The following is a 20911-nucleotide window of genomic DNA, read 5'->3' as shown; positions in this document are numbered from 1 at the left end:
CGTAGCGTTCAATTCAATTCAATTCAAACTTTATTTGTATAGCCCTTTTCATACATTGTCATGCAATACAAAGTGCTTTACAGTGTAAAAACATTTATTAAAAATCTAAGAGTAGAATAATGCAGATGCTATCTACTTTACATTTGAAATCACACACATTCACACACACACACACACACACACACCCAAGCGCGCAACACACAGCACAAACAGATGATGCCACTCTTCTTTTCATAGAATTAAAACTATTCTTTCTAGTTCCTGTCTCTTTAACTGAAACGGTTTAAGAACAAAGTTTGAGAGAGAGATCTAAAAGACAAGATAAAAGACGATTGGCTTGACACCACTGTGAGGAAGCAATACCTTGGGGACCCATCCACACCATGAGCGCCCCATCAGCAACCACAGAGGCCATCGCCACAGGAGCCGCCAAGATCGGGTCAGGCGAGGGCCCCCACCACAGCCACACGACTGCAATGCAGGGCCCGTCAGCCATCCCGTCCAGGTCGACCCCCGCAGCGACAACCCTGCAGGCCGGAGAGACAGCCCACGATGTGGAGGATCCCCATGAGGGAACACCGGAGCTAGAGGATAAAAGATAAAAAAGATAAAAGCTGAAAATAAAACACAGTATAAGATACTTAAAATAGCTTAATAAATCAACGTAATAAGAACAATAAAAGAAAATTAATATATATTAAAAAGTCAATTTAAGACCAAGATACAAATGAGTGATAAAAATAGACAAAATAGATAAATAGATTAATTAAAATAACTGAATAAATAAACTAATAATATTGTTAGTCAAATAACTAAATGATTAAGAAGTTCAATTAAAAGCTAAGCTAAAAAGATGTGTCTTGAGCCTCTTTTTAAAAGCATCTACAGTCTCTGCAGACCCGAGGCCCCCCGGCAGGCCGTTCCACAGGCGAGGGCCACAATATTGGAACGTGGCCTCCCCATGTGTTTTGGTCCTCGCCTTAGGAACGACCAAAAGGCCGGTACCAGAGGACCTCAGGGTCCGCGAGGGTTTGTAGTCTAAAAGCAGGTCAGATAAATAAGAAGGCCCAAGACCATTAAGACATTTATAAACAAGTAAGAGAACCTTAAAATCAATCCTGAAACGCACGGGGAGCCAATGCAGCGATTTTAAAACTGGTGTAATGTGTTCCCGCCCCCTGGTCCTCGTCAGAACTCGTGCCGCTGAGTTCTGGAGTAACTGTAAGCTAGAAGTACTCTTTTTGGGAAGACCAGAGAGCAGGGCATTACAGTAATCTAATTTACTAAAAATAAAAGCATGCATCAGCACCTCCGTGCTGGCAAGAGAGAGAAACGGGCGGACTCTTTTTAAGATGATAAAAGCCTGTCTTTGTGACATTTCTAATGTGTGGAATAAAGTTCAGCTCAGAGTCGAAAAGGACACCCAGATTTCTCACACACTGAGAAAGTTTAAAGTCTTGTAGTTTGCATGAGATGCTCCCTCTCTTGTCTTCAGGACCGATAATTAAAACCTCAGTCTTGTCCTGGTTGAGCTGTAAGAAGTTCTCTGCCATCCATGACTTTATATCTAAAATGCAGTTTAAAAGGGTGTTAACTGGTTCTAGGTCATCAGGAGACACAGCGATATAAAGCTGCGTATCATCAGCATAGCTGTGAAAAGCAACGCCATGTCTCCTGATCACGTCCCCAAGTGGCAACATGTACAGGTTAAAAAGTATTGGGCCTAAAATTGATCCTTGGGGAACCCCACACTGCATTTCATGGATTCTTGAGGAGCATGTATCCATACTTACGAAAAATTTACGATCCGTGAGATAGGAGTAAAACCATTTAAGAACAGTGCCTGAGAGGCCCACCATACTTCTGAGTCTGTGTATTAAAATCTGGTGATCCACTGTGTCGAAGGCGGCACTAAGATCCAGCAGCACCAGAACAGAAAGTTTCTGTGCATCTAAGTTACACCTAAGGTCATTAACAATCTTTAAGAGGGCCGTCTCAGTACTGTGGTTCATCCTAAAACCAGATTGATATCTTTCTGAAATACTTTGTTCAATTAAAAACTCATTTAATTGGCTAAAAACAACTTTTTCAATCATTTTACTTAAAAACGGTAAGTTGGATACAGGTCTGTAGTTATCAAGAATGTTAGGGTCTAAATTACTCTTCTTCAGAAGGGGCCTGACCACCGCTGTTTAATAGGCAGATGGGAAGACACCCGTCTGAAGAGAGTAATTTACTATGTTTAAAAGCTCAGACTCAAAGAAACCATAAAACCTTTTTAAAAGAGATGTGGGAATTGGGTCTAAAAGGCAGGTAGTTGGCTTTAGCTGGGAGAAAACCCGACCAAGCATCTTTGCATCAACCAGGACAAAACTCTCCAGTGTTTCCTCTGGTAAAAATGCTTCAGATATGTTAAAATCAACATGTTGTTGAGATAAAAGATTCAATCTGATAGCACTGATTTTACCTCTGAAGTGGTCTGAAAAGCCCTCACATGCAGCCTCTGATGCTGGCATGGAGGACTTATTAAAATCTGTGTTTATTAAATTATCTATTGTTCTAAAAAGGAATCTGGGGTTATTTTTATTTTGTGCAATAAGGTCTGAAAAATGGAGGGTTCTTGCTTGTTTTACTGCATTATTATAGATGTACTGTTGTTCATGAAAAATCTCAAAATGGATGTTTAATTTAGTTTTTCTCCATTTTCGTTCTGCTCTCCTGCATTTCCTTTTTATTTCTTTGATGCTCTCATTTATCCATGGTGATTTGGTTTTATCTTTAATAGATTTTGTTTTTAGTGGAGCAGCAGCATCAATAGCGGATTTAAGTTTGCAGTTAAAATGATCAACAATAAGATCACAGGATGCAGGTAAAAACTGAGCAGAGGTATGATGTAAAATGTTAATAAAATTTGCAGCCACTTCAGAAGTAATATATCGCTTCCTCACAGTTCTCACTGGGGCCTCCCGCTGCCTAAAACTGGTGATGTTAAAAAACACACAGTAGTGGTCAGACACAGCCAGGTCAACAACAGAGGACACGCCCGTGGACAGGCCATACGTAATGACCAAGTCCAGGGTGCGTCCCCTGTTATGAGTCGGCTGTGTGACAAGTTGTTTGAAATCCATGCTGTCTAAAAGGTTTAAGAACTCTCTTCCATAAGGATCAGAGCTGTTAAAAATATGTAGATTAAAATCACCAGTTATTAAAATTTTGTCATGACTTGAGTGTATAGATGTTAAAAAGTCAGAGAATTCTTGAATAAAACAGGATGGAGGCTTTGGTGGTCGATAAACTGTAACACATAAAATGGACGGGTTGCTAAAAACAAATGCATGATGCTCAAAAGCATTGCGTTGCAACTAATCATGTTACTTTATCTTTTATAGCATACCTGCAGTTAAAGTTTGACTTTTAAAAGAAAACATTGGGCTGTGGATTAAATTAATATTCATGCAATTAGTACATGCATTTGATACAGTATATAACGCAATTAACCCCTCAGTTGTTGCAGGATATGGGACAGTCGTAAACACCAATACATGTTATCTTGGGGGTTGTGGCTCAGAAAGTTTGACAACCACTGTGGTGGAGAACTTCAGAATGATAGCGCTGCCATTTTTACATTTTGTAGGTTTATCTGTGGACCAGTTTAGGTATTCTGCTGTAAAACTGCATTGTTTAAGTAGTTTAACACTAATAGCACTAAGCACCTCTTTAGCTATTTCTAATTCTTGAAAATTTTAAACATGTTTTTATTTATTTATTTATTTTTTTAGGTCGAGTCTGTTAAGCACCAGTGTTTCTTGTAAATCGGCTTTTAGAATAAGTTTCTTGTCCTTAATGTCCTTAGAATGTTAACTAAATGTATTTAAGTATGAAAGATTGGAACATTTCCATACTCAACTACTGATTATCAAAAACTTGGCATTTGCAAAAAGAAGACCAAAAACAAGCGGTAAGAATGTGTGTTGAGGTGATTTGTTTACATGTGTTGCAGCACAGCTTCTGGATGTTTATCTGGACTTTAACAAGAAAGTTTAACTAGGGTAAGATAGTCAACTGAAGAGACTGGACAAGCTCTCCTTGTTTATTTACAAATCAAAGCTGTCATTATCTTAATGAGATTTTAATCACACTCAGGGTTCAAATTACATTGGGGCTTTTGGGAGAGCCTTATTTTTGGAAGTGCACCACAGCTTCCCAAGCTACATGCACATGTACATACAGTATACCAGTGCTCGGCAGCACCGTCAAAAAACAGGATAACTACTAAGTCTTCATTTAGGACACAACAGGTACTCTATGGAAAATAAAATATAATCTGAAAGTGGATTATTTTTTAAAGCTTTCCCTTACTGTCTCAGGTGAAAGTTCAGAGGAGCTTATCTGTGTTTCAGGGAAGCCGAACGCCTCTGAGCTCCCCCCTAATTCCAACTATGATCAGACTCAACAGCTTTCCAATATCATCACATTTATCGCCAAGTATTGTTTGGGTTTTACAAAATATACAGTATATAAGTACTCAGATTATACTTAGACCATCAGAGAGAGTTATTACTATTAGTTAAATAGTTAATTTATAGTCATACTAAGTAAAATGTATTGATCATGTGTTTACTGTCTTTATAATTGCCTTGAAGAGCACATCCTGTTGGCCTGACACTCTTTAAAATCCCATTCATCATTATCATTGCCCTTTTCACATCAGATCTTCAGGCTAATGTGAGAAACACTAAATGCCAAGTTAGTTTAAAAAAAAAAAAGGATGAAAAGAGGTACTACAGCATCATATAAAGACAGGCACATTATGTTAATTGCTTGAACTTGCACCTAAAGACAGCCGCTCATTCTGTGCTTGAGTTGAGCCAAAGAAGCCGTCGGGCTGACATTATGCTGATAATTCATGGTGTTGCAGACACGTACTGGAAGAGCCTAGACTACCAAAAGGTTTCAGGTGGTTCAGAAACGGAGAGTTTCTTCCTTTGATGTGAGGTTTGGGATGTGTAACTTTGCTGACCTTTAAAGGGCAAAAGCCCAGCACAATGTTTTTTTTTTTTTTTTTTTTAAATTGCCATTACCTCAGCAAAAATGTCCTTACAGAGACATTTTGCATTGAATTTTGCTTTGACATCACAGTTTATGCGATGTACTGCCTACTAAATATATGGAATTATTATGATTTAGATAAAATAACATTTATTGGTTATTTTTAATGAGCAATATGCTAATGAAATGCAATATTTTGCTGCCAAAGTCACGTGATTTTAAAGCCTTTGTTACAGCATGATAACACATAAGCTCATAATGAAGGCTTTAAAACAGATGTGGACTTTTTCATTTAAATCTTATTACCTGTTGGAGGAGTTTATATCAGAAATAATCATATATTAATGTCACTGTATTATATTTGTACTCATATGATAGCATATCTAATTATTCTTTATGCAGTTTGATTCTGTTATAGAAATATAAGTCTAATTCTGGTCTCCCCTGAAACAGGGATACTTAGATATGTTGGTATGCAGCTTGTTGACAGCAATCAGCCTATTGGCAAATAAGATGACACCATCTGATAGTAATGCCCAGTATTTATCTGATGTGTCCTGGTTGTGTCACATTTACTTTACCCTGAAAAGAACAAGATGTAATTTGTTGTTTGGTTGAACAGGCAAAAGAAAAGAGATGTAGCTTATTTATTAATAATAATAATGATAATAATAATAATAATTATAATTTTTATTTATAATGCACTTTACATTTTAGATAAAATCTAAAAGTGCTACGAGTTAAAATCAAGAAACTCATAAAAACAAAGAATTTCATAGGGTAATAAATACACTGGATAATATAAAAGCCTTTCTAAATAAAAGTTTTCAGGTGTTTTTTAAATGGCTCCACTGTCTATGGCACCCTCAGGTGTTCAGGCAGGGCATTCCCCAGCCATGGAGCAGCAGCCTGAAAGGACCTGTTTTTCCATTGTGCTGAGTCTGGTCCTGGGTGGGTAAAGGCGGTTTGAGTCAGTGGACCGGAGGCGGTGAATGATAGTGTGTGGAGTCAGTAGCTCTGTCAGGTAACCAGGGGCGTGGCCATGCAGACACTAGAAGGTCAGCAGGCAGATCTGATACTCTATCCTCTGCTGGACAGGGAGCCTATGCAGAGACTGCAAAATGGGGGCTCAGTTCTGGATGTGCTGAAGCTTCTGCAGGCTCCTGCCCAGGATCCCAACAAGGAGGGCATTACAGTAATCCAGGCTGGAGGAGAGAAAGTCATGGACCAGCTTTTCAGCATCACTGAGGGAAAGGAAACGACAGAGTTTAGAAATTTCTTTGAAATAAAAAAAAAAGACTTTTACAGAGAAATTGAATGTGGTGGTCAAATGAAAGGTTGGGGTCACAGAGATAGAGAGAGGGATGCAGAGGCTGGGTAATGAAATAGCTGGATTGGACCTGGTGTGGAGGGCCTCTGTTTTTGTGCTGTTAAGTGGTAGAAAATTTTCTGTCATTCATGCCTTTATCTCCTCCAGGCAGGAGGAGAGAGTGAATAAAGTGGCTTTCGGTGAGGTGGGATCAGTTGGCTGGTAGAGTGGAGTATCTTTTGTCTTTTAGAATCCCTGGTCTTCGTGAGCCTTATCTTTAAATTCTCACTCTGCTTTAAACATTTGTCCCTTGTAATGTTCATGTGTGTGGTAGACCTCTTAGTTGATGTTGGCTGTTCAGTCTCTATTTTATAGGTTAAAGGGTAGGTTGGGTAGAAAAGTCAAAATGGTTGAAAAACCATCTTTACACTTACCAAATCTTCCTGAATACAAGCACCACTGGCATTTCTCTAAGCTGTGATTCATCGCTAGCTAGAAAAAAAAATGTATGCTCATCTCTTTGTTCCCTCATGTTTTTGCTGAGATTAAGTTAAGTTTACAGGCAACAGGATAAAGAAAAAAAGGAGGGTGGACTGATAAGAAAGCAAAACTAAAAAGGTTGAGAACAGCGCTGGTGTTTGCTAACATGTGGGATACTTTGCAGGTGGCTCATATAACACTGTTAGCTGCTCTTACAGTGATAATGAATTACATTTAGATGCTCTGTATGTTTGAGTTATTTTTAAAGATGACTTTATATAATGGGTATATATATCCTTGAAACTTAAATAAAATAATTGTTTGATTCCAATTCGCTTACAGTGAGTGCTGTCAAGGTGCAGCATTAGCTTACTGCTAATATGAAGAAAAAAACACTTCCAATGAGTATATTTTTAATCATACGCAGTCATTTTTAATCTTGCAATGGAATTCTTTAGAAAAGAAACTAAGAGAGAGAAATCATTACTATTGCTTTAATATAAAACCCAGTGGGAGCAGGAGTGTTGTCTTCAATTTCTTCCCCTAAAATTCCCTTCGAGGTAGTTAATAGTGATTCAGAAGCTACAGGTGGGCCTTTAAGAATGCACATAAACACGCATGCACTTTTTAAAAACCTCCATCACAATTCAGCTCCGAACCACAGACCTGCATGCTGTCTCCATCATGTGAAATGCTTGGGTCAGCATCTTTCCACCATTTGTGTTGCACTGCTAGTAATCAGCATGCTGTTGTTGCTGCTGTCACTGCTCATTTTCAACGCTACTGAGGAAGGGAGAAGAAAAAGGCTAAAGCAATATTGCCCAGATCATAAAATCCAGTGTAATTATTCCAGGTTTTATGTGCCCTAAGTTAAAAAAAATCCCTTACATGACAAAACAAACTGTACAGTGGTACAGAAATGACAGTGCTCACAGTACAATGAAAAAGCCAAAGAAGACCATGGGTCTTTCTTCAATCAAACTCATATCCAGAACCAAATAGAAAGACGATGTACAACAACAGAACAACAAACATTTTTCATTTCACATGGAAAATTTGATTTCCACCATGAATTATGTTTAGCATTAATGACTTTTGTCATGCATTGTTTTTTGTTTGGCGAGGACACGCATCAGACATGTTTTCTGTGAAAAATGTTTCATGTGGTCAAAGAACTGACATTTTTTCATCTGATAGGAACCACGTTGGATGAACAGCTGCCATACTTTGCATGAGACTCAGTGAATCCATGACCGAGGGTCTTCATCCTTGGTTGCTGAATTTAACTGTTGTGCTTTTGATGTTATTATTCATATCAGTAATGTGCTATTTGTAATTTGGTAACAGACTCAGTGTGCATTGTTTGAGTGGCCTCAAGCCTTTCTACTGCACCAAATGATATTTTAACACACATGGTGAATTTTCAGCATGTTTTCTAGGTTATGTGAATAACATTCTTCATTTAATTGTAATGCAGTGTTTAAATGGGAAACATCAGGATGCAAGAATTCATGTGGATGTTGCAGCGCTTTGACTTCCCTAACTAATATTGCCAACTTAGCAAACACCGTTTCCATGGCAACAACAATCCCTGATAGTGGTAAGCTACCCCAGCAGGACAGTGTTCCCCTCAACAACACAAAAAATGCTTTAAAATAGCTTACTGAAGAAGGTGAAGAGCCACCCTGCCCACAAACTCCCCAGATTCCAGTTAGAGCAACCCCAATCTGCAGATTTTCCCACACAGGATGGATTAGCAGCCAACATGTCAGCGCCAAACACCACAGGATACTGAGTGAAGCCCAGTAGCCCTGTTTTCATTGGTGTTCTTCATTGGCTTTTTGAAGATATCAAGACGAAAAGGTGAAATTAAAGTGTAAAAATTAAGAAAAAATAAAGTTGGTTTTGATCATTGGTGGTGAAATGATCTCAGAATCAGATTAAACATAAGAGATTTAAGTGGATGCATCTGTGTATCCCTCCGCACACTCCAGTCTACCAGTTGATGGTTTTCCCCCTTTAAGCTGATTGCTAACCACCAAGAAAACCCAAAGGGGGGAAACAAAAAGCAAAAAATACAATGGTCTGCGAGTGGACTGGCGAAGGAAACTGAGGATTCAAAATGAAGTAGAGGTTACAACTGCAGTTTCGTGCTTCATAGCTTCAGACACAACATCCCTTTAGGGTCATTACTAGTATACCTCTGCAATTTACAACGTTAACAAATATTACATCCTGATCGAGATCTATCAGTACAGAAAATAACAATGTGATGATACGTTTGCAATGTCACCCAGCACTAATGCAGCCTCTCCTACCACCCTCTGGTGACTCCATCTGCTGTAGTTTATTAGCTTGAAAGCAGTCAATGGACATGAGTCTAATTCTGATTTCCTCTTAGTAACTTCTCCAAGGATCACTTCAGATTTGTTTAGCTTGGAAACAAAAACCCTAGTAGTGTCCACAAGTTGCTGTGTGTGTTGTTCACTGGAGGACCTGCAGGTGCTTATAAAGGTTAGGACTGATCCCATTTAAATTATAACTGATATTAGATCCTAATTATATTGATGGCAATTATCTGCCTCCTCTAAGAATCTGTCACAAGACATTTTTCCACATGGTATATTGGTGTGAAAGTAGGTGATAACATTGACAATCTGCTTTATGAACAAAGGTTAAGACACAAAAATAGCCTGTAGATATACTCAACAGCCACTTTATTAGGTACACCTTACTAGTTCCAGGTTGGACCCGCTGTCACCTTCAGAACTACCTTAATTCTTGGTGGGATATATTCAACAAGGTGTTAAAAACATTTCTCAGAGGTTTTGCTCCATATTGACGTGATAGCATCACTCACATCCATGATGAGAATCTCCACCAAATCCCAAAGCTGCTCTACTGGACTGAGATCTGGTGACTGTGGAGGCCGTTGGAGTCCAGTGAACTCATTGTCATGTTCTAGAAAGCAGCTGGAGATGATCTGAGCTTTGTGACATGGTGCAAGTAGCATCAGAAGATGCTACATTGTGGTCATAAAGGGATGGACATGGTCAGCAGCAATACTCAGGTAGGCTGTGGTGGTTAAACCAGACCATGTTGGTACCATGCCAGGAAAATATCTCATGCGTCATTACACCACCAGCAGCCTGAACCGTACCATCTAAATGTTACAGCTGAAATGAGATGTTCAAAGTCATTTAAGTCTTTCTTCCTCATTCTGATGTTTGAACTTCAGCAAGTCATCTTGACCATGTCTACATGACTAAATGGTAATGAGTTGCTGCCATGTGACTGATTGATTAGCTATTTGTGTAAAGAAAACTAGTGTAACTATAAAGGGACCAGTGAGTGGATGTACAAACATAATCCATCCTCTTGACTGAGCTCCTTAGAGAATGCTGCAGTTGAACTCGAGCAGTCGGGCGATACTTTAAGCCTCTGTCACAAATAAATCTGTCTTTTTGACAGTCTGTTTGATCACACTGGCAGCTCCTCTGTGTTCTGTTCTCAGAGTTGTCAGTGTGGTGTTTTAACATCTGCTAATAATGCAGCATTGACACCATTGATGGATTTAAAAAAATTACAAACACGACAGTGATGTGATTTAATGGCTCTGACTCAGGACTCTGACTTCACTTTGGGCTGACTTCTGCCCTGACTGTTGTGACTTAGCTGTCTCTTTGTTGACGAACATTTATTCCCCGTCTTTGAACTCTCCCGTGTAAGAAGAGCGTTTGCTTTTCAGGCTTAAACTTGATCCGAAGTGCTCGTTTAACATAAAGTCCCACGAAGAAGAAAAAGAAAAAAAAAAAAAAAAAACAGTTTAACATTAAACTTCCATTTCAGGTTTTGTGGCTCCCTTGATCTTTTTGACCCACTTTGTTTTACCCCTTACTAGTTTTGCCACATGAGTCAAATTACTTTCACCTCAGAGTAGATTTTATGCAAATTCCTGTCCTTACTTTTGATGTGTGTTTCTGCATGATTTTAAACATATAATGCAGTTATGTAGGCCAACACTGCAGCCCCACTAGAAATAAATAAAAGGAATCACAGCCCTTGTCTTTAAAGCAAGATGCTGCATATTGTTGCTGAAATGCCTTTGATACTTTAATGAGGACACTGCATGCGTTTCCTGTCAGACGAGATCACATTTATGATTATAAATGTATAAACCTGCATCGTCACATGAAAGGCTGCCCTACATTTCCATAACCATGTACACATCTGTCTACATAATTTGTCATTATTGCATTACAGCAGTGTCCCTCTGACTAATACGGTTTGTGGATCATGTGCATTATGAGTGTGTATTAATGCTGTCAGAGCAGACAGTAGATTTCCACTCTGGGGTGGAAGGCGAGTTGCCTGTTGCCTACCTCTGTGCCATATTTAGCCTGCGGCGGCTCTGGCTGGCCTCGTTGCCACCTTGCCGTGCAGTGCAACGTGTGGGCAGGCACTGACCGGGGGCCCCGTCTCCTGGGCTGCTGTTCCTGTATGGCTTGGGCTCCCATGGGACTGGATTTCGGGGTGGGGTGAGGCGAAGCAGTGGCGGGCTAGCCGCTGACTGAAGCACACTAGTAGTCTTAAGGAGCGCTGCTGAGGGGAAGTCCTGTGCGTTTGAAGTAGGGACCTCAGAAAACCTATTTACTCAGGAGAGGGAGGTGTACAGTGTGTGTGTGTGTGTGTGTGAGGGGGGGGGGGGGGGGGGGGGGGGGGGGGGGGGGGTTAAGCTGGCCCACGGCACAAGAATGCCTGTGTCATGACGGGAGCGGTGAAGAGGAGGAATGTACTCCACAATCCCAACTCTGTAGGAGCCGGGCCACAGCTGAGGTGGCAGCCATTTCTTCCTATTTATTTTAGCTCCCTCTCCACTCAATCACTGGCCCTGTCTGCGGCCCAAAGCATCCCAGCAAAAATGAAAAATGGCCTGTGCTTTTATTTATGGCTTAAGATTTCCAAGTTTTTACCATAGCCATCTTCACTCAATGTGGATGAAATCTGAAACTGCATTTTTTGCTTTAATCTCATGTTTATTCAGTGGAAATTCATAGAGCGCTGAGGAGCTGTTGGCAAGAAGCTTTAGTTCTCTTTAGGTACATTCATACAGAGGAGGCTCTGACTGGAATCATTGTTTGGTTTTTCTCACTAAATATGTTCTGGATGCTTTACAAGAGAGATGTGAATTCAGTTATTTCAATCAGTTGATAACTACCAAGATGTTTGAATCTTTGAAGGCCCAAAAAGCAAATTTTTATTGTAGTTTTGTGGCTGCATTATTTGTTTTTTAATTTATACTTTAATAATCCCAACTGGGAAATTATTTTTCTGCATTTGACCCATCCAAGTTGGAGAAAAGATGGAGATTGAGAGTCTTTCTCAGGGGCTCACAAGGTGCTGTCAGAGACACGGTTCTGGTCCTGGCACTGGCTCCATTCTCGAGTCTTTTCTTTGCTTTCTGGTGAACCAGCCCACGTTCACACCAGTTTAATGAGAACCAAAGTGAGTCAATTTTAAAATATAGAAACAAAACATTAACAGTTTGTAAAATTTTGTCCTGACAGTTTAAGGCTATCAGGCTCCATTATGACCTATGGTTTCCTGAAATAAATAATATATTCAGAGGACTTTAATTTCACGAGATGATAGGATGTCAACATAAGCTTATATAAATCTCCTACCAAAACTGAAAATGGCTATCAGGCCACCAGTGATTCTAGTGTTTAATCTAAATCAGCTGATGTGAGCATTATTTTCAACAGTCATCCAATTGTCTTCATCTGAGGAAGACAAGGTAGGAGAAGCAGTATTTGATTGTCTTCTTCTGTGGTGTCAGCCGCGGTGATTGTCCACCAGCTGGAAAGATGGTCATCTGACCCCACATCCACCTTCTATCCAGCTTCTTGAACGACTATTTTTTTTGGTGCCCAGTGGACCTAACTTTTTTTCAATGTTCAAAATTAAGCCTGGGAACCGGCACTATGCTGGTGCCACCACTTGATTTAGGAGTTTTTACAGCTTGTTCTAGATCAGGGATGCTGACACACACACACACACACACACACACATATATATATATATATATATATATATATATATATAGTGATTAGAGGAAGGGGGGTACATGCCTTTATGTGATTTGTACACTTGACCCGGTTATTTTTACTTAACGAGAAACTTATCAGGGGGGAGTCCATGGCTGTGTTCGAATGTGCACCCTACTTCCTACACAGTGCCCTATATAGGGGTCACACCATTTTGTAAAGGTATCTGAATGTCCAGAGAGAAAAAGGTAGGGCACTAAAAATTACCCACAATGCATCTTGAAAAGTAGTGAGCATCAATGGTCACTAGACGGGTCACTATAGACCACAATGCATTGCGGGCAGAAGCTCAACACGATGCAAGGAGTTGAAAAATCATTTTTATTGAATAGATATGCAACAAAGAATAAAATAAAACATAAGGAATAAAAATAAAAATATTTACACACAACTTTGGATTGGATTTGGAATGGCATCTTGACGCGCATTGCGGTTGCCATGGTGACGGCTGGTAGTCACGTGGTTTGTGGCGAGGAAAAAATAAGGAGCTTCTTGTCCGAATCGCCAAAAAAATGAGTGCACCATGTAGTGTTCTATATAGTGCAGCCCTATGTAGGGAACGAGGGGTTAGGGAATAGGGTGGACATTCGGACACAGCCCGTGTCTATTTTTGCTATGTGTTGCTTAGATTTTCGTACTTCCTCATTACCTCAACCAGCTGTTCCTTAAAACTATCCATTCAACTTGAGTCGCACCAGGGGAAAGCAGAAATGACACCTTTCCACCTCACGCTTTTCCGCATTAATCGCACCCACTTTAAATCTTCAACCAATGACCAAACTGTTCTTGGAAGCCAGACATGAAAACAGTTCTGCTCATCTGATGTGGTAGATCATGGGTCTTTAGTCCTGGACCTCGAGGGCTGGTGTTGCAGGTTTCAGAAGTTTCCCTGCTGCAACACTGCTAATCCAGCTTGATGTCAAGCTCTGCACAAGTCTGCTAATTACCCATTAATTTGAGTCAGGTGTGTTGCAGCAGGGAAGCTTCTAAAACCTACGGGAAGATGACCCTCGAGGACCAGGACTGAGGATCCCTGGTCTAGAACAAGTTGTAAGAACTCCCAAACCAGGGCTGCAAGAATGTTGATAAGAAACAAACAGACAGACGCTGAAAATATAACCTGCACCTTGGTGAAGATAATAAAAATAATAATAATAATAATAATAATAATAAGTCTAATCTGCATAATGAAGTGTGTAAAACAAAGCATTTTTCCATTTATTCTCTTTCAGTTGTCCTCTGTATGATAGGACCATAATAAGTAGTATATGTCTGCTGGAGCCTGAAATCATGGCGAGCGTACAGAAGGAGCACCCTCTCCTGGTCTCATGTCATTTTCAGATTGCACTAAACTAACTAAAGTATAATTCTCCCCTGTGGTTGCAACCAAACATAACAATATGCAGGCATAATAACAGCCTTACTGTGAACCAGGAGCTCTACTAAAGCAAAACTGTGGAGCTCAGGAAAACACTGATGATTCACTCAAACTGCTGCCAAGATTTCAACCTGCCACTCTCTGCCAGGCTGACCAGCTGATGCCCAAAGGAAAGTTTTAACTTTGGTTATTATAATGGAAAGAGCAATCTTCAGTGTTGAGTGGGTGGGCATCTCAGAGTGCGAGTCGTTTCTCTTGTCAGGGCTGCAGAGGAGACCAGATAAAGGATTTCATATCTGTCGTGCTGCCTTAGAGATTTCAAAGAGATGACCTTACGCCGCGCTGTCACAGTGTACAGTTAAGCAGCATTACGGGGAAGTTAAATTCCATCAGAAAGGAAGTACTATCAATTTCTTGGTCTGATTGAGTTGCAGGGGGGGTTGCAGAGGGGACCGAATTCTGTCAAGTCAGATAATTCACTTCATTTTCATCTGAAGTGAAGACAGAAATTTGCTTTGAAGTCAGATTTTCCTTTTATATAAGCACAGAGGATAATCTGTGAGCTGTAAAAATGCTTTATAATGTAACTATAAACAGTTTTGTCTGCTACTGGCAGTGAATCACATCAACCTTTGTTGTGTAGAGGCAAGTTCTGGTTTGACCTGCAATGTTGGAGCTGCTTTAATATTGTCATGCACCTTTTTCTCCATCCACACTCAAAGATTTTGAGCCTTAACTTTGGCTTTCGGGGCATCATGAGCTGAAATCTGTTCAGTGTTTCCTCGACAGCATCTGTAAGTTAAGGCCTAATTAGGATGATCCAGCTAGGGAAAAGGGGGCGGGACTATTAAGATCTGGGGTAACACACAGAGAGAAAACCAAATTCAAACGTGTAGCCTTGTTTTTTATTTTCTTCACTCTATTTTTCTCTTTTGTTTCTCTCCTTTCTTTTGCCCCCACCCGTCTTCTCAGGTCCAGCATTAATATGTCAATTCAGCAATTAACAAATTTGAAAATAAAGAATAATAAATATACAGAGGGGTGTTATTTCTGTAAAGCTTTTCTTGGCAAAGTAAATTTCTGTGGAACAACACAGCAGCCACCATCCTGTTTGCTATGATGCTGGACAGGACTAGGTTAAAAATATTGGTAATATCTTGATAATATATTTCTTTGCACTAAAACAAAAGGAAAAATGCTGGGTTTTTCTTCCTTGTCTGGCCGACTCTAAATCAAATTGCAATGTATGTGGCCCCTGAATTAGTTAGACACCCCTGGTCTAGCCCAAAGTCCTCAGTGTCTAATTTCAGCTGGCCTGAATGAAAGCCTGCAGCATGGTTTAATTGTGGGGGACAGCAGACGGTGAATCTCCTGTTTGTGACCACAAAAAACTTTAATTAAGCACACATACTGACCAGGGGCCATAACAGACATGGTTAATTTTCAGAAGATGTTACACTGTGGTCATAAAGGGATGGACATGGTCAGCAGCAGCCTGAACTGTTGATCCAAGGCAGGATGAATCCATGTTTCTATGATGTTTCCACCAAGTTCTGAGCCTAGCATCTGAATGTGGAGCTGAAATGGAGACTCATCAGACCAGGCAATGTTTTTCCATCTTCTGTTGTCCTGTTCTAGTGATCCTGTATGAAATGGATCTGTTCATGGCTGACAGGAGCAGCCCATCTGCTTCAAAGTTGGACATGTTTGTTCAGAGATGCTATTCTGCGTACTTTGGTTGTACCAGTAGTTATTTGACTTCCTGTTGCCTTTCTATCACCTCCAACCAGTCTGCCCATTCACTTCTAAAATCAACAAGGTGTTTTGGTCCAGAAAACTGCTCCTCACTGGTTAATATTTTCTCTTTTCTCTGTAAACCCTAGAGATGGTCTTGTGTGAAAATCCCAGTAGATCAGTAGCTTGTAAAACACCTTCTGGCATCAACACCCATGTTCAAAGTCACGTAAACCTCTTGCTTCCTCATTCTAACGCTCAGTTTGAACTTTAGCAAGTCCTCATCCATACTAGACGTATCGAGTTGCTGCCATGTGACTGTGCTCATGAGCCTGTGCTATCATGGTTGAAGCTTCTTTAAGGACCTTAGCTCTTCAGAAACGATAGAGGACAAAACATAGCATTGACTGGTAATTTAAAACCATTTAATACCATTTGTCATGTGATATGTTAAAAGAAAAATCAAAGGCATTTCTGTAAGTTGAGTTTCAGCTTTAACGAGCTTTTCCTTCTACAGTTAAAGCCTATGTCTTTCCTGTTCTGTTCTCTGTAGAACCAGAGCTTGATGTTCCTGGAACCCTGGATTCAGTAACCCGGCAGGTCAATGAGACCATCCGGCGCCGCAGACGCCGAGACGCTGGAGAGGATGACTACAATATTGAAATCTTACTGGGAGTTGATGATTCAGTGGTTCGATTCCACGGCAAAGAGCATGTCCAGAATTACCTCCTCACTCTGATGAACATCGTAAGTCTCTTCAGTTTGTTTTCCTTGCTCATCTGCGTGTTAACACACTGTTCAGTCAGAGTTGTGTATATGCTTTGTTCTTTAGGCGACACAACACAGATGATTTTTGACTCTGTATGTTAGCCTTCATACCAAATCAAATGATTCTAAAAACCAGCTTTGATTCCAAGCACTTGAAGCCTCATAACAAGCCACAAGTTCAAGGCTCATGCTAATAAAAGTTTGTTTCAGTGTAAACACTCACCACAGATTTTTTATTTATTCCAGTACAGGGAGGTGTAAATAGGAAAGAAAGTGTTTCCATTACGCTTTTGTAAATACTTTTATATCGACACATCTGAAAAACCACCTCATGAGAGCATAAAAACTTTTTAGCGATATTTGAGAGGTTTTTCGAAATGTAGGTGTTTCCGTTACCATTTTTTATTGTGATATTTAGGTTTTGTGCAATTCCAGGGGTGATGGAATCACACCTATTGAGAATAATAAACAACGTTCTTTCACGTCGGTCTCCAAAAGTCTCCAGTAATACCCGACAAAGTCCCCTGATTAGTTGCTAGTAGCTTTTTTGAAAAGAAAAGTCGCTAGAGTGGTCTAAAACATCTCTAAATATAGCGACAAAGTCGCTAAGTTGGCAACACTGCATCATCCGTGCTGGATGTGTCTTTTCTCCAGACCAAAACACGTTTCATTCTCTTTAACGATTTAAAATCAGATCAAGGGAGCGTGCCACAATGATGCTGGGAATGTATGTTAGCGTAAAGTCCGAACCAGCTGAGGTTAGCCAAAGAGCTTCACTAGATAAAAATACAACATCCAGCTGCAGATATGTCGCATCTGGGTGGTGCAACACTTTTTTCTTCAGTTGGTTTAACAATTAGATTTAATTCCACAAGTACCACAATATGTGTTGCATAATTATGAACTCTCTTTTTACATGTAATTATTTCAGAAATCAACATGAATGTCCTGAATATGACAAACATCATGAACATGTAAACAATGACGTTATTTTCAATTTGAGAACTTTATTGTTCCACTACCGAAAAATCAAGAAGCATCATTACTATACATCACATTACTTATAATCATTCATGTTTGGTTGCTGCATCAATACCAAATCGTCTATATCCGCATCACAATGTATCGTAGAAATTTTTACATTCAACATCCCGATTGATATCAGAGGTTTTAATTATTTCACCTTTAAAAAAAAAGAAAAAAAGACAGATCTTGACCCTGAATCATTTACTGCTCTCATTTCTCTCTGCAGTGTTTGTTAGTTCAGCTTTTTTTATGCAGTATATTTTTTCAGAGGATTGTTAAATAATATTTTTCTCCTGCACTTAAACTTTTGCAAGTGCGATTCAAATAAAACTTTTTAAAATAAATATTAACTAAGCTTGAATGAGTGAATTAAACAGATGCTTAGTCTGCTTCAAACTCAGCAGAAATTCGTTTTTTTTTTTCTCTCCATCACTTTGAAGCACAAACACAAAAAAACGGTTTTTAATTTCGATAGTTACGTTTTGCACAATTCTAGGGGTAATGGAAATATATGTTTTATTATTTTTTTTTTTTTCAGTTTTATAGAATTATGTTTTAAAGAAATTGTAAATATTGGATTATTTTGTCACTGGGCCAAATAATACAATAAAACCTTGAAAATGAAAAAGTTACAGAATTGAATGCTCCTATGAGATCATTTTAATTGTCAGTAAGCAGATCTCTGACCAACCAAATGTGCATCTGATGTGTGTATATTTCTAACTGGCCTCATGCCCTGATATACCTGCAGTGACTCCTGGTCTGTCAGAGACTGGCACTCTTTGTGCAGCATCACTGTCAGCTGCACCATCAGACAGGACACATGTCAGTGTCACCTCTCTAAGTATTTCTTGAATGTTTTGAACTTCTTGTGAGACTACCAGTTCCTTTCCCCCTCCAGCTGTCATGCTGGAGCTTCTGCTTTGGACAGGATGTCACTAATGCTGAGCTTTTCCTTTATTTTTTATTTTTTGGGATTGATACTGAACAACTAAAATTCTCACCTTATATTCACCACCAGAATCATGCTGCCTGTTCTTGAGGTACTTTGAAAAATTTTAAATGTTTCCTACCTTTACTGAAATTTCTTTCTCATTCAGTTAACATTTTATTTTTAACCAGATGATTATTTGACTCAAGGCAAATATAAACAATTTTTTCTTGTAAATTCTACTTTTCCCTTAAAAAAAAAAAAAAAAAAAAGTATTTATTTAATGTGTATTTTTCCAATTTGAATAAATTAACTACAAAGCTCATTAATTAGTGAAATCTGTATTTATATTTTTCATTGTGGCGCTTTTTTTCCTTCCATCCTTAAAAAAAATAACAAGGATTTTGTTGTTTTCATTCCCATTAAAACCATTACAAATTTTAAAAACTAAATAAAGAACTTTAAATCAATCATTAAACACACAGGAAGCCAATGCAGAGATTGTAAAACTGGTGTAAATATGAAATTCATTCCTGGTTTTTGTGAGCACACAAGCAGCTGGATTTTGCAGCTGTAATAGACACACCAGTAATAACAAGAAGAACCACATCAGAATTTTTATTAGTCTCTTTTCAACATTCTTGGCCAATAACTTGGCAAAGTCCTTATTTCTGCTGGTGTCATGACTTTTACGCTCTGTTGATTAAATGCATTGACAGTATTGACAGAAAAATATCATTAGCAAGACAGTACTGGATGAATGCTGTATTATGAACAAGAACATGAAGGTAGAAATGGCAGAGATAAAATTCCTGGGAAGATGTGTTGGCATGGCGACCCTGACATGCATGATCACTTGCAACCTGGCAACAAGCAACCTGTGCAAACATGCTGAGGTTATGAAGGAGGGATGTTTGTTCTCTGAGTACATTATATGCTGCATTCACTTACACTTAGACAGCCGAGGTTTACTGTGGTAAAGGGGGCCCTGACCTAGAATCTGACCTCTGACCGTTACCACTCTAATAATCTTGCTATTGTAAGATGGATGCTGTGTAAATTACAACTACAGCCTTTACGTCATCGGTTCCACAAGCTTCAATAACACAATGCAGAAAAAGAAGCACAAGTCCTCCTCAGGATTTCTCCTCTTAATCCAAGATGAGGACAAAACTCGGAGACTGAGTTGTCAGGAAGAGATGACCCAATTTCCTAAATAGGTGTGAAATTAAATGTGACTCATTTCTTTAATATTTTAGGCAAAGTTACATTTCTTTAATACTTTGGAAATTGAATTTCTGGGTTCCTGGGGCCTGGGTTCTGGCCATGTTCCTTTGTGACGGGACCCTGGGGAAGACCCAAGACATGCTGGAGGAATTACATGTCTAAACTGGCCTGGAACGCCTCAGGATTCCCCCGGATGAGCTGGAAAATGTCGCCTGAGAGAGAGAAAACTAGGCTTCCTTGCATAGGCAGCTACCCCTGAAGCACAAGCTGTCTAGCCTTCCAGGCTTGATTACGGATGAAGTACTTTCCTTTTTGTCTTTTTTTCCTCTTTACTCTTTGTATATGGCAGGGGTCTGCAACGTTCGGCCATTTTATTCACCTTCCACGCCAAATTAACATAATTTAGAGCCACAAAACCTTTTATGATTATTAAAACAAACTTTAAATAAACAAAACTATTAACATTTTATTACTTTTTATGTGTCATGACAAAAGGAAATGCCAAACCTGCACACCTTCAGCACTGTCTGCTCAATATTGTCAACATTGCTTGAGGTGATTGAGTCTGCTGGAGCAGCTGGTCCAGTCCTTGCTGAAAATCTGCTGTACAAAAAAAAAATAAATTAGATAATAAAGCCACTTTTAAGGCTAAAACTTATGCATCAAATGAATTTTTGTCTATGCACTGGGGTTCAGTGAGGTCAGTGAGCAGGTGGAGCTACAATAGTGGAGCACTTAATGTCTGTAACCTTGATTTTTCCTGCAACATTTAATTAATAAAACACATCTGAGAAACACCACAGGGCAGATGATTTGTCCCCATTAAAAATAAAATGCTGTATGTTGTTAATTTAACTTTGGCTTCATCGAAGGACAGGACTCGGCCAGAATCTCGCTGATGA

The 20911-nt window shown here is 39.4% G+C and overlaps 1 protein-coding gene across 1 annotated transcript in view; it reads left to right on the top strand.

Annotated features, from left to right (window-relative positions):
- The window catches only part of adamts3 (ADAM metallopeptidase with thrombospondin type 1 motif, 3), a 202526-nt gene that overhangs the window by 67010 nt on the left and 114605 nt on the right, over nt 1-20911 (top strand). The window contains exon 5 of the mRNA XM_042000229.1: nt 16611-16804. Coding sequence (XP_041856163.1) covers nt 16611-16804 — 194 coding nt within the window. The remainder of the gene's footprint in view (nt 1-16610; nt 16805-20911) is intronic.

This window comes from Melanotaenia boesemani, chromosome 11 (genome assembly GCF_017639745.1).
Source record: "Melanotaenia boesemani isolate fMelBoe1 chromosome 11, fMelBoe1.pri, whole genome shotgun sequence".
Classification (NCBI taxonomy): Eukaryota; Metazoa; Chordata; class Actinopteri; order Atheriniformes; family Melanotaeniidae; genus Melanotaenia; species Melanotaenia boesemani.
Note: the sequence above shows the minus strand (reverse complement) of the source record. Positions and strands in the feature narration are given on the sequence as shown.